We start from the raw sequence: 15,620 nt of genomic DNA on the forward strand, positions 1-15,620 counted from the left end.
GTCTGTTAAAAAGTTGGATATAAACTGAGGCAAACAGCCTCGTAATCCAAAATCATGTAAATCTTTTAAAATACCGTGTTTCCATGCAGTGTCATATGCTTTTTCTAGATCGAAAAAGATAGACGCTGCATGTTGTTTATTTGTTATTGCATTTTTAACAAATGATTCTAAGCGAACCAAATGGTCGATGGTACTTCTGTTTTTCCGGAAACCACATTGTATATTAGTAATTAGATTATTGCATTCCAGGTACCAAACAAGACGATTGTTTATCATGTGTTCCATGGTTTTGCAAAGGCAGCTTGTCAATGATATTGACAATTTGATGGGTCCATATGATCTTGACTGGGCTTGGGTATCGGGAAAACTATAGCATCACGCCACGAAGGAGGGAACTTCCCTGAGGTCCAAATGACATAAAAAATATTCAATATTGTTTCTAAGGATGATTCTGGTAAGTGCTTCAGGAGTGGGTAATGTATGTTATCAGCTCCTGTAGCAGTATCGTGAGCTTGTCCAAGGGCAGTGTGAAGTTCATGAATAGAGAATAGTTCGTTATAATCTTCCCCATTATCTGAATTAAAATTAATAGGTTTCTTTTCTTGCTGTTTTTGATACTTTTGAAATTGAGGTACATAGTTAGATGAGGAAGAGTGTTTTGCCAAAGTTTCAGCAAGTTTATTAGCCATATCTGATTTATGAGTTAGTAGTTCGTCCCCATTTTTAAGATGGTGAATACTAGATTTAATGCCCTTACCTTTTGTGGACAGACCACTCAAATTCATTCAGCAGGCTGGAATCGGTAACAGACAAATCCAAAGAAGAGTATGTGATTGTACCAGGATGTAAATATGTTTTTGAATTATCGTTAAAAAGGCATAAAGTATTGTTGGAAATAAAATCCTCTAGGAGCTTGCCTTTACTCCTTGTATGATCACTACCCCAAAGTGGATTATGACCGTTCATGTCGCCCATTATAATACAGGGCTTAGGAAGCTGGTCATAGTGAGCTTGATAATCGGTTTGCTGAAGAGATGTAGATTGAGGAATGTAAAGAGAGCACAGAGTAAAAACAATGTGCATGGTGATACGAACTGCGATAGCTTGTAGAGGGGTAGAGAGGAACAGGGCTATGAATAACACCCTGCCTCACCAAGATTGAAGAACCTCCAGTGGCTTTAGCCCCTGGAGGTGAAAAGAAATGATAGGAATCGTATTGTCTAATGTTTAGTTGATCTGTAGTTTTAAAGTACGTTTCCTGCAAACAAAAGGCTGATGGCTTGAAATCTTGTGTTAATAGCTGTAAATCATTAAAATTGTTTTTTAGTCCTCTGCAATTCCATTGTATTATAGGGTTAGAACAGGTCATGATGGTTCTACAGGGGATCTTGATCGGGAGGGAGGTCAACTCCCATGGGCCGTTGGAGATGGAGTGACCTCAATCGCCAAAGGTTCAAACTGATTTTGAACCTTAACAGGTGTTGGCTGAGAAGAAGGCACCTCCAAGTGTTGGAGGGCCCTGGCCGTTTTTTTCAGTTTCTTTTTTCCCGTTTTAGTTAAATGTTTGTCTCTATGAATTTGAGATGATTCTGGTTCTGTTGTTTTTTATTCCACTAGCTCCGTCTGTGAAGCTGATGTTGCTTGTGTTGTTTCACTTGGAGATGTTTTAGCTGTAGTGTCTTGTAGCATCTGCTGATTACCAACCCAAGTGATGGTTGTTTGGCATCCTACAGATACTGTGGCAGTTTTGACAACAGGAGTGACAGTTACTGCTGCTGAGTATGATTTTGTTGAATTATTGGGAGATTGTGACTGAACTAGCTTCTTAGCATAAGGAAAAGAGATATTGTTGGTGTGTATAATGACGGGGGGATATAGCCATCAGTATGTCCGTCTGTCGGTCCGTCCGTCCGTCCGTCTGTAATCATTGTTTGTCCGGAGCATATTTCCTAAACCGTACAACTTAGCTTCTCAAAACTTGGTACACTTACCAATCAGGCTCAGTAGTAGTGGCCTTTTGCTATTTAGAGATTTTTAGAATTTTTTATTTTTGTCGTTTCCATGGAAATATGATGAACTTAGGAAATTTGAGGGTACTGCTCTTGTCCGGAGCATATTTCCTAAACCGTACAACCTAGCTTCCCAAAACTTGGTACACTTACCAATCAGGCTCAGTAGTAGTGCATTGTTAATATTTGAGATTGAAGGATAAAGTGTGGACAAAGTTTGGATGAGGCCAAGTGGTCCCCATCGCAATTTGCACATTTTATGGCATCAGTGCACTCACAGACAGTTCTGAGAGTACAGGTCTTGGCACCATGGCCAAAATGTTGACATTAATGACATCGGAGTGGGTTTGGTACATAAACTTTCACTCCGATATTAAAGTACCCAGCTTTGATAGATTTAGGAACTGTTGAAAGGGAAAAGGTAAAGAGATAGGTGTTTGTCTTGATGATGTTATTTTCCTGTTTTCTGGTGAAACGCTTGACAGCTGTAACACCTTGTTTGGTGAGTTCTCTCACAATCTCATCTTCACTCATGTCAGCTAAAAATCTGGCTCTGTCTCTCACAATGCCTAGACACAAGTTCAATGTCCTATGTGCTGAGACAGCAACCTCTACATTTGCAAACTGGCTGATGGACAAAAGTTTAGAGATTGCTGTTTCCTGCCACATTCCACAAGTATGGAGCCATTACGGAGGCGGGTAACATTTTCAACTGTACCACAACAACCATTGATGGCCTTAGAAATAGCAAATGGGTTCAATTTCAAAGGCTGATGATCAGAAGCCTTGATTACTATGAATCGAGCCCAGGAATCTAATTGCAGATCAGTTTCATCATCAGATGAGCTAGCAACTAGATGTTTACTTTTCGAACCAGATTGTTTTTTTGACATGATGAAAGGAAGTGGTTCTGCACCCCTGCTCCCCAACTGCCATCGAGTGTCAACAAGGATGGTACTTCATTGCATTGGATATCCAAAATGCCAAACACCGGGGCTACAGGGGTGTTACACTCCAGCAAATAAGACTTGAATAACTATATTTGTCTACTAAAGTTACTGTCAAGCTGGTTCTGCCAATAACAATAATTTAGAGACATACAGAATTCAGCGGTCAACATTACCAGATTGGCCCATGAGCCACCGCCTTCTGGCATAGGACTCTAGGCAATATATTTTACAACAGTTGTGTTATACATACCAAGCAATACATTTGTGAAAAGCAAAATACATGTAAATGTAAAAAAATAGAATTGTTACGCACAGGGCTTGCATGACCAACCGATTGATAGAACCAGGCCCATTCTACCACCCGTCTAGGTGAAGTTAGGGTCAAAGTAGTGTGTTGGGCAAAGGAACACAGTTCCAGGAACCAGTGCCCCCAACCACCAGACTCCCTTCCTCCACCGACGGGGCGCAACCCATGGCAAACAGGTTGCCCAATTCGGTCGCCTTTACGACCAGCAATGGGGTGCTGTGGACACATTCTGCCCCGGTTCCACACGGTTGAAGAGCTATAAGGGTTACACAGCACTCACCAGAGGGAGGTTGTTCTTCACGATCACGAGTGCCTTGTCGTGATGGTCAAAAGACACAGTCAATTAAAGGTCTCTATATATCCAGCAACTTTGTTTTACATTCGTGATGTTTAAGATGTTTTTAACCACCCAGGCCAAGTTGATCCGACAGATAGAATGATATGCAGGATGCAAAACGAGGTACTGCTCGTAAAAAACCCAAGTACAGTACAGAAACTGGAGTAAGTTGTGCAGGTTTACCTATCTAGGTTTTTCTGTATGCTTACACATCATCACGTCATACTGTATTTGATTATTTTTTTCTTATTCTAATACTGCTAATGTTTGTCGGTGCCTAGTGATAGTATGTTTTTATGGAATAGTATTTTTCATACCAATATTGATGATATGTTATGACTTCATTTCGTATTTGTGATGGACACGACACTATCATGGCTTACAAAAGTATACTGGAAGCATTTTACGACTGACATGTTAACGGAAGTTAAATAGACAATATTTTGGTACTGTTAAAGGGCCTAACTAATGCATAACTTATCGATGAAACGGTAGGCTATTAACTACCACTAAAAGCTCGGGACAGCTAATTAAGGACAAATGGTTGATTGATTACGCAACACCTACTTGATTGCAATTATACAAGGGGCAATTATGCAAGCTGAGTACAGGTGTAATTTGGATTAATTCCACACTTAACGTGCATATACGGACACTATGAGAAGGATTGATGAGACACTTGTACTTAAGCTAAAATGTAATTCAGTGTAATCGAATAATCAAATCAGAGTATTATAAGACGATGCCTGAACTGTGAAACCAAACATTAATGGTATCAACTCAAGTTTGGGTGCAGGAAGATTTTTTTTCTTGCAAAAACATGTACATGTGCTTAGTTAAGCTTAAGGAGTGAGTAAGTGAGTAAGTTTTGCTTAACGCCGCATCAGCAGCTTAGTTAAGGTACGAAGACCTAAGTGGTACCTCAGATGTAAGTACAAGTGCTTTTTGAGTAACAGTTCTGCGACTGATCTAATGTTCAACATTGAAATATAATATTAACATGTGTTAACCAGTAGTATGTTATGAATAATTCTCAATTGGAAATATTATGTGTTTGTTCTATGAGTACATGTGAATCATTTTGGTAAATGCATTCTCAACTCTCATAGGTAAATTCCTAATCACATTTTAGTTACCTTCTGAGATTATGATTTGCGTTCGGCAAAGAAAACCGCAATGTTGTGTTTCCGATAGACAAGGGTCTGCATCTGACGTTAGTATAAATATTGTGTAAAATGTCAAAACATAATTGTGAAAGTTTTATAACACATGTTTAAAATTCTCATTACAATAAATATGAACATATATGTGAGTCTTGAAATAATTTTGTTTTACATTTCTTACAAATTCAAAAAACGTTCGACTAAAGATCATAGCTTATGACGCCATATGAACATGCCAAAACTTCAACACACTTTACCTGTTGTTGGAATAGACAGTTTACGTAACAATTTATTCAGCAAAATAGCTACAAAACGTACACTACGAGATCAAACAAGGTACACAAGCTTATATTAATCTCATGAATGGGTAAGTCAAAAGCATTTACTCACTTAATTTGTGATTATGAATATAGTAATAACTAATAACTGCTGGTTGGGTAAAGAGGGTTGCGTTTGTTGTAACACAGGAAGTGGAATGGCATGTAGTAAATACATTGTACTAACAGTGTCACAATAAGAAGCCAACAACTTTTATGTTTTGCCCCGTCTACGCAACCTGCCGGTATCTAATTATTTGGAATAATCCTTTCCTGCGTTTCTTTTAATTAAAAACGACTAATTTCATATGAAGGGGTCTGTGATCTAAAAAGACAATTATTATGTTTTCATAGACACAGACACACTTGGTGTGGTCTGGTCTGGTCAGTAACTGACCACCTGCTGATGACAAATGTCAATATACCGGGTCAGTTAACTGACCATTACAATGATCGAAGGATGTGTGACGTCTACTATTCATCTAACAGTTGTATTCGTTTTCCACCAAAGATTTAAGATTGGGAGGCCTCTAAACGTGTAATGTTTTTTTAACAGAAGAATTCGATCTAAAGGTTACAGTTAAAATGACAAATACAACGTTCAATCACATTTATATCTATAAGGTTATGGTGAATTTTGGCCATGGCGAAACAACCACTACTTTGAGAGTGGATATTGAGCATATGTGAAAAAGGGCTTCACTTTGTATAGATATAAACACATCTGTGTGTTTAAAGTTGACTTTGACAGCCCAAGCCAAGTCGGACCCAACAGAAGCCAAACACTTTTGATATCGAGACTATATTGAGAATGAAGAGGTAACAGGGCTTCACTTTGAGCACCTTGTTTTCTTTAAATACCGCGATCTGTGACATTATAAAGTGATTTATAGGTAGATATTATACTAGCCTATACATGTAAATATATTTGATGTTACATCTGTGAGGTTTAAGTTGATTTTGACAGCCCTGGCCAAGTCGGACTGAACACTTCTGACAAAGATTTTTCTTAAAATACAGTAAAAGTGTTTGACTCCAACGGATCAGTTATCTTTCAATGCAATGTACTGTGACATGATAAAGTAGTATGTAGGTAGATATAATACTAGTCTATAGATGTAAACTCATTTGATGATACATCTGTGTGTTTCAAGTTGATTTGACAGCCCAAACACTTTTGATAGAGATTATGTTGAGAAGGTAGAGGGAAAAGGGCTTCACTTTGAGCACCTTGTTTTCTTTAAATACCGTGATCTGAGACACTATGAAGTGGTATATAGGTAAATATAAGACTAATCAATAGATGTGAATACATTTGAACACTTCTGACAGAGATTTTCTTAAGAAAATACAGTAAAAGTGTTTTGACTTTAACGGATCAGTTTTCTTTCACTGCGATGTACTGTGACATTATAAAGTGGTATATAGGTAGATATAATACCAATCAATAGATGTGAATACATTTGATGATACATCTGTATGTTTAAAGTTGATTTTGACAGCCCAGGCCAAGTCGGACCGAACACATGTGAGACTGTTGAGAGTATATGTGGAGAAGAGGTCTACTTTAACCAATGTGTCTGCTTTAAATACGATGAACAGTGACATTTTAAAGTGGTATTTACTTAGATATTGTACTATCCTATAAATGCAAACGCTATGCCCACAGATGGAAATTTGTATCACGATAGCAGAGACCATATAATAGAGAGAATATGGTCTCTGACGATAGCTAGCAGTATTTGATACGTTTCAATTCCTATTTCGTTTAACGATTCCTCTTTTACATGTCACCTAGATCAGCGACACACAGCTCCACTTTCTGTTTTTCATGCGATTTACTCCGAATCACCTAATAATGTTGCACGTTTTTGGTTGGTGATTGTTCATCAATGTCGTGTGTATGTTGCATCAATAAATTGTAGGCATGGCCGCCAATAATGGAGTAATTAGCCAATAAAACTTTGGCCCGGCCAGGGCCGACTTTTAGGCAATCCCTTAAAATGTAATGATTTTGGTATATGTGTAGTTGCATTTCTAGCAATCTTTTTAATTTTGACTTGTATTTGAATGTGCTCCTAAATTCTCTGAAATTGCATTTCTTCACACTGTAAACATCATCTCCACTGGAACCACTGAAACTGAAACTTCACATACTTGTTTCCTAATTTATGTATAGTGACACCAGAATCTTTTCAAGGTTTCAAATCTGATTTTCAATATGGCCACTACAGCAGTCATATTGAAAAGGCTATTTATGGCCATTTAATATGAACAAATATGTAATGAAATTTGGTAGTTATTCAGGTGAACTCTTGGATGTATGTTTCTCTTTATGATGACATCACATTTTGTTCAGATCATTGGGCTTTAGTTGTTAGTCTTCCGTATTTATGCAGAAAATATTTGAACATCAATGCAAACCGCAGCTTCTGTTAAATGGCTTTGTTGACGTTTCAAATTGTGACTACATATACAGATGAGATACACTGCCACTGCAATATTTTCATTCCATATGCAAATAATACTCACATGAGTAAGAGTTAGCATGCGATTGGAGCTTTTGTTTATGTTTTGAACTGTTGAGTACATAATAAGGTGAGCTACAGTGATGTGGCAATACTTTTACAAGCTGCAGTAACCATATCTCTATGCTGCTCAGTATAAATGATTTTGATATTGATATGTCACTTCACGGAGCTTCAAATTTGCATCGCACTGTACATATGCTTCAGCAAAGTTCATGCAGCGTGATCTAACAAGAAATGCAACATGATTCATTTTCTGAGACCATGCCTTCAAATATGAAGACGCATATTTTAGATCATGCAACAATATATTTACTTAGAGTTGGAAACTGGAATCCACCAATGCCCTCTGCGATGGCGGCCAAAAATCCATACACTTGATGATTCCAACCTGATAAGTACACAGAAAGCTGCTTGATCAAAAATATATGAATACGTTATAGAAGGCAAGTGTTCTAGGATGCGAATTGTGATGTAGATTTTAGGGATTACGATTCATGTACATTATGGCAGGGTTGTTAGTGCTGTATGTTCTGAATCAGGAGTCTATTTGGATAACACTATGAAACAGTAAGCAGAGAGACACTGCAGCTATACTTTTAGGTCACATTTCTTTTTTACTTGCTTTACGGATCTGCCGACTGTAAATTTTTTGTTGATAGTGGAAAAACAACTAGTTCAGAAACTGCTCTTTTGTTAAGTCTGCTGATAAGTTATAGCTCTTTGGTACTATGAGCACATTTATGATGACAATTAATAAAACAACCATGTATTGTTCTTGCTACTTACATGTTTTACTTTACTTATGTTTAATTTCGTTGGTATATGTGTGCTATGCGGCGGTTAGCAGCAGTTTGCCCATCACACATTGTTTACACTAAGTCATGACAAAGGTGCTGCTACGTACATATTTATGCAGGTCATGCTGGCCTAGCTTGTACCAGCTATTTAATTCCCTTCGCTAAATGCACTCTTAACTTTTACAGGTTATTGCTTAGACAACGGCTTGTGCCATCGACAGACACATCTGTCGTGTCTTAACTATTTGTTTTGACAGGAAGGAAGTTTGACAGGAGCATGCGCAGATACGCGTTTCCTCTCAGGAAGCTTACAAGCCTTCCTCCCACGCATGCGCAGTCCGTACATGTCCGCAGCATTGTTATCAGTTGTAAACAATGAAAAGCAGTTTTTAATCGAAGCCATCTTGCCTCCCCGGGCTTGTTACTTGAGTTGGAATTAGCGTAGTCGTGCTTCACAGTAATAATGCCACCTGTGAGACGAAAAATGACGCCCAAAGCACCTAGGAAGTCAGCCACTCCAGAGCGATCGGGTAACGCTGAATCTCATGTCGATTTCAGAATGCTGACACAGGAGAAATTCTTCACGTGGAGAATGTAAACTTCTCAGGGTCTTACACAGCATTCCAATCTTCAGCCCATGTTCATGCTTCAGGGAGGCCGGCTACAGTAAGAAGCAATGTCAGAAGAGATCAACGTCCATATCAGACATTCCCTTGGAACTGGTCACTGCCCCATATCTGCAGCTATATCAAACACACACTCAATATCAGGCCTGACCCGGCAAGAGTACCAGCAGTTTTATACTGACAATCTCCACCTTCTTCACAACCAACTGTCAGTGAGTGAAAACTTTCAGAAAGTGACATAAACACTCAAGTGTTCCTTCCGGACGTCCCACCTCATTCCAGTGTTAACTTGTCAGACATTATGACTGTGTTTCAGTCACTAAAACAGACAGTGGAAGACCTACAAACACAAGTTCAACGTCAGCAGAGTCCACAACTGTCACAACCTCAACTACCACAACAACCCCAATATAGGCCACAACCAAATTCCACAGTGCCTGAACATTTCTTCATGGATGCTCCGTCCGGTACTAGTCAAGGTTACGCCTTGTACACTGCCAGATTTGCCAAGGACAACCCCTTCGCAGTGGAGCCGGAAGGTAACCTCCCAGCAATACCACAACAAATCATGGATGGTACTACACCTGAGGTGGAAGTGGTCTCGGCTACACTTCGTCGCCAAATATGTGAAGGTAGAGACATTAACTTAGCTCTTCTTCTTATGCCAGATGATCTTTCAACTCCGTCCAAAACAATACATGTCGATAACATGGAGTTACTTCTTAAGGGGTCTAACAATGGTGATTCCAGATTGCGGCAGTCATTAACAATTGGCAACTTCATTTTTGCATTCGGCTGCTATAAGGACATCATGATAAGTCGCTGGCCGCAACGCAGGAAAGAAATGTACAAGTATCAGCGCACCATCATTGAAATGCATGCGCAATATCAAGATTTAACTTACTACCAGTACCACAAGCGTTTCTCGGCAAAGGCGGCAGCAAAACTGGAAAGTCAACTGGGGAAAAGTGGATGCCGAGTTATACAGGACAATATTCACTGGACGACAACTCAATGCCTGTCAACTTTGTCACGACGTCGGACATTCTACACAGTTCTGCTCACTGGTTTCTACCTCTCAAGCTACCAAAGCACAGCCATCACACAATGACGCCCAAGATCAACGGTGGCAGTCAGACAAAAGAGCAGATCGCCATGGACGAGCAATCATTATCCACCACGGCATTCCAATTTGTAATAATTATAATGCCGACAAGTGCATCCATGTCAGCTGCAAATACAGACTTCTGTGTTCATTTTGTCGTAAACCCCACTCTGCCCTGAAGTGCCGAAGTCTAGACACAGAAGAAAGTACCAGCAAAAGGAAAGATAAAACCTCTTCAAAAAAGAACTGACTAGGTGCAACTCCCTCCCCTGTATCCGTCCAACTCCTAGCTGCCTACCTGCTCATCCATCCAGACAACGAGTTTGTGACAAGACTAATAACAGGGCTGACAAACTGATTCTTTACGGGTATTCAAAACCCTCCTGCTCAGTCAAAATTCTGTAAGAATCTACTCTCTGCCAATAGAGATCCAAATGCTACTAATACTGTATAGGAATTTAATGCGACATGAAAATAATGCGAGCTCTTGATTTTAGACATAAATGCGCATTTTAAAAATGTGAGTGCCCATACCCTTTCCTAAATTATCATGCGCTGGATTTATGATCTATGTTATTTTAATTAATGTAACCTACGTAAATAAAAGCCTTACCTGAAAACGCTTCGTTTGTTTCAAATGACATTTAGAGCAGGAACTGTGAGTAGACAGAGATAAATAAAATAACTGTGCACATTAAATCCCCTGTCCATGTTTTTTCAGTGTGAGATTCCTTCCTTATTTTAATATTATTTAAGCTAATTGCCTGTATGTTTGATGGCCAAGCGCGAGAATGGTTTCCTTGCAGCTATCATTGTGTTAGTGTTGTTTTAGTTGACAGTCTGTCAGTACTAGTATAAACGTTGGGCCCTTTGATGCAAAGAAGTAGAAAACAGATCAGTGTATCAAATCTTCGATCAGGTGACAATCCTCGCACGCCTGTTGACCTGCAGATTAGTGTCATGAAACCCATTCATGTGCGTTGGCTCGTGTCTGCTCTTGACAAGCTTGTAAAGGACACTGATGGGATAATTCGTGGCTGGCGCCAATCTGCGCTGCTTGACAGGATACGAACTGACCACAACTCAACTTAACTTTGTGTAGGTGTCTTTGTTATTTGAAAAATTAATGCGCATAAAATTAATGCGACCTTCCGTCACTCGCATTTTCGCATTAATATTCTGCTCGCATTAATTTCCTGTTTTACAGTAACTTATTACAAACTGAGCTAAACAAGGGCTACCTCATTGGTCCTTTCACAGAAACCCCTTTTCCCTGTCATTGCATCAATCCCATAGGGATCGTCGAAGGCAAGTACTCTCGGAAACAACGCATGATTGTTGATTTATTATCACCGCATAACGACCGTGACAATCCAAGTTTAACCTCGCTCATCGACAAAGAACAGTACTCCCTGGTGTATGTCAAGCTGGATGACGCCATACAAATCATCAAACATCTTGGACGACACGCCTATCTGTGCAAAGCTGATATTGTGGATGCTTTCAAACTGAAACCCATACATCACTCTCTCTGGCATCTACATGGTATCCATTGAGACAATTGCTTGTACTACTTTACCAGACTGGTCTTTGGATGCAGATCCAGCCCTAAAATTTTTGACATGTTATCTCAAGCCATCTGTTGCATAGCAACTCCGGTGTACCTCATTCCTCATATTCTTCATCTTCTGGATGATTTTCTCACAATAGACGCAAATGATGACGATGGCAATGCAACCATGAGTAAATTGCGACATCTCTTCAATGATCTCAAGATTCCTTTGTCTCCAAGGAAAACAATTGGCCCTATGACATGTAGGTACTCTAAGTACCTGGGTATCATCCTAGACACTGACAAGATGGAAGCGCGACTCCCAGTTGATAAAGTAGCTCGAATCATTGCTATCGTCAATTCAGTCCAAGAGAGAAGAAAGGTCACCAAACGACAACTGTTGAGTGTATTAGGACATTTAAATTTCGCAATGCAGGTAATTAAACCTGGTAGAGAATTTGTTAGCTACCTGCTCAAGCTTGCGCATTCCGTCCCCCAACTACATCACCATGTCAGTCTTACCCAGGAGTGGAAACTAGACTTCTCGATGTGGCATTCATTTTTAACAGACTGGAATGGCAAATCATTCTTCTACGAAGACGAGATCGCAGCACCAGAGATAGAACTCTACACAGACGCTGCAGCATCCATCAGTTATGGTGCTTATTTTCAGGGTAAATGGTTCGCGCAGCAGTGGCCAACAGACTTGCTCGATGTCCTGAATGGTGACCTGTCAATAGCACTACTTGAACTGTATCCAATTGTCATGGCTGCTGCAATTTGGGGAAATCACTGGTCAAGGAAAACCATTAAGTACCACTGTGAACACACTAGCACTGTAGAGATCATCAATAAGTGTAGATCAAAATCACCTTTCATCATGAGACTTGTCAGGAAGCTTGTAATGACCGCTGCTTGTGGTAATTTCCATTTTGTTGCTGTGAATGTACCAGGTAAAGACAATTGCATAGCTGATTCTTTATCTCGCTTACAGATGGACAGATTCAAGAAGCTAGCTCCCATGGCAGACAGTGCGCCTACCCCATGTCTTCAAATCACAGCAATCCCCATTCCACCTGCTCAGATCTCAACAAACTCTGGTCACAAGCACTCTCAAAGAAAACGCAGGCGGTTTATAAATCAGGACTTCATACTTTCCTGACCTTCATGGCCATGTGTAGTGTACGCTGGTCACCTGCTGCTTTGCCTCCAATCACAGAACAAACCCTATTGTGTTTTGTAGCACACTGCTTCTACAAACTATATTATAAGTGTACAACAATCAAGAGTCATCTCGCGGCTGTGAGATTTGCTTATCTAAGACATGGAATTGAGAATCCATGGTTGGCTGGTAACACTCTGAGGCTAGAGACCATCATGAAAGCAATCAACGAATACAGAGTGTGCCGACAGCAGAGCGTTTACCTATATCTATTCATGTTTTGCGCAATTTGTGTTTCCAACTGGACAAGCGTTTGTTCAATCATTATACCAACATGTTATTGCAGGCTGTATTTAGTCAAGCTTTCTATGCCTTTTTGAGATGCGATGAATTCACTTGTGCCAAATATGTGTATCAAAAACATTTATTCATGAGTTCGATTACCTTTGACAAGAATTACGCCTGCTTTGATCTGTATCTCAAGCAGTCGAAGACTGATCAGCTTGGGAAAGGTGTGACAATTACTGTACTTGCAGTGCCCGGACCAACTTGTCCCGTCCAGGCAATGAAAGACTATGTTAACTTGTGCAATCAGTCTCAGGCACTTGCCTCGGATCCATTGTTTCTCACCGACTGTGGTATACATCTCCACCGTGACTATTTCATTCATAAACTACATCAGATCAGACTCTGGCGGCAGCAGGATATGACTATAAGAAATTCAATGGACATTCCTTTAGAATCGGAGCAGCCACTTCTGCAGCTGCATCTCATGTACCAGACCATGTGATTAAAGCCTTAGGACGCTGGAAATCAGACTGCTACGCTAGGTATATCAGAGTTGACAAGGGCTCCATAGCTTCAGCTCAGCGCAATATTGCTCATACTTAGCATGCTCAGTGGCAAATCTTATGGTTGATTCTTGCTTTGTCTGACCTTGTCAAACAATCTTCCTATGCAGTGTCACAATGGTGTCATGTTTTAGAGTAAGCCTTGGTGTTAACGTCCACTTCCACTTGTTGTTCAGGTATATACCTTACCATCCTGTACGTAATTACTTGGTATAATTTTCCTTATGGGGTATTCTCAGCCAGCTGTATCATTGTATTTTTTTTTTTCCACATCTGACTCTCAAATTGTGGCCTTACTATCCTCAGCTTGCTTGCATAGTTTCCCCCTAAAAGTTCAATAATCCACATCCAACTTGTATGCTACTTGTATCCTCATTTAATGCATCATTTTGTACTGTTATGTGTAGTCACTCGCTGTGCTCTGATGCACAGAAATATAGCCAGCGTTTGTTCCCAATGCTTGGGCATGATGCTCGATCATGTACACACTTAATCTTGTGCCAATGATTTGGCCGTCCAGCTTCGCTTCGTCATGTTAGTAATTGGAAGTGGTCAAATCGTTTCCAATGCTTGGCATAATTGATGCTCAATCATGGGCACCCTTAGTCATACCTGAGAATTCCCCATATGGCAAACTTATAATTTGTATTTTATCATAATAAATGTCATTATAAACTGATTGCACATTGTACCCAAAAAATATTTTCTAAACTAGGACCCACTGAAGTTGACATATATTTATATTATACATGGGAATAAAAATAAAGTATTCCTGCTTGTTTCAACAGGCTTCCAATCTTGAAAGCAACAGCAGGGTTGCAGGCTCTCCTTCCACATTAAAGCATTTTATTATACCCCCGTTTATGAAGTAAATCGGGGGGTATAAAGCGTTCCGTCCGTCCGTCCTCCCGTCCGAGCTTTTGTACGGCCGATAACTTTTTAACCATGCACCCTAGCTTCACCAAACTTGCTACACACATTTACCACAATGAGTACTTGTGCCTTTTGCTAGTTTGAAGATTCTGAACTTTTTAATTTTTGCCGTTTCCATGGAAACATTAAGAAACTTAAACTTTTAGGGTGGGTGTTTTGTACGACCTATATCTTTTTAACTATGCACCCTAGCTTCACTAAACTTTCTACACACATTAACAACAATGAGTACTTGTGCCTTTTGCTAGTTTGAAGATTCTGACTAGATTCAATTTTTGCCGTTTCCATGGAATCATGGTGAAACATAAATTTTGGGTAGAGTTTTTGTACGATCTATGTTTACAATATTATGTATCCTAGCTTCAGCAAACTTGCTACATTAACCGCTTGATTGTTTTTTATCTTTTATAAGATTCTGAAAGTTTTGTATTTTGCTGTTTTGATGGAAACATGATGGAATTTAGAAATTTTGATGACTGGTTTTGTATAGCTAATATATTTTCCAAAATTGTTTCCACACATGTAGATCATCATAAGTATCTGTGCTTTGTGATAGTTTGAATTTATGAATTCTTTACCATATCTGTTAAGGCTAGATGGAAATTATTAATTTATTGATTTTCTTATATGATATTGTTCCATTTTTTATGTGTTTTTTATATCAACAATTTTGGGTCCTTTTGATAATTCTTCTTATGTAACTCCTCAATCAAATTTTTATTCAAAGGTGTCCATGGCGATCTACTCCCTCGTAGTGAACACTGGTAACATGGGAGATGTGGGGGGGGGGGGGGGGGGGCAATTGTCACTGGAACTCAATCTTAGTTTTTAAAACATAGAAGTTAAAATCAGTTAGAAATATGTAATATTTCATTAATTAACAATTTATTTACATTAATTTACTATTTGTTGTTGACCAGCGGGGATAACGGGGGTATGTGAGCTTTGCTCACTTCTTTCTTGTTATACCTGCTGACCGG

General features: G+C 39.4%; 1 protein-coding gene across 4 annotated transcripts in view; it reads left to right on the forward strand.

The window, feature by feature from the left end:
• LOC139452190 (prominin-1-like) overlaps positions 1-15,620 on the forward strand; it is a 508,194-nt gene that overhangs the window by 80,795 nt on the left and 411,779 nt on the right. For 3 of the 4 annotated variants that reach the window (XR_011652352.1, XM_071233559.1, XM_071233560.1), the window contains exon 1: positions 9,084-9,669. The exons of the other annotated variant lie outside the window; for it this stretch is intronic. Coding sequence is in view for 2 of the 3 variants with exons in the window: in XM_071233559.1 (XP_071089660.1) it covers positions 9,339-9,669 (331 nt within the window). In the remaining variant the exon portion in view is untranslated. Of the gene's footprint in view, positions 1-9,083; positions 9,670-15,620 lie in introns of those variants that run through there. 4 annotated transcript variants of the gene reach the window in all.

The sequence above is a fragment of the Haliotis cracherodii genome, unplaced genomic scaffold (genome assembly GCF_022045235.1).
Source record: "Haliotis cracherodii isolate W230 unplaced genomic scaffold, xgHalCrac1.p SCAF_9, whole genome shotgun sequence".
NCBI classification, from domain to species: Eukaryota; Metazoa; Mollusca; class Gastropoda; order Lepetellida; family Haliotidae; genus Haliotis; species Haliotis cracherodii.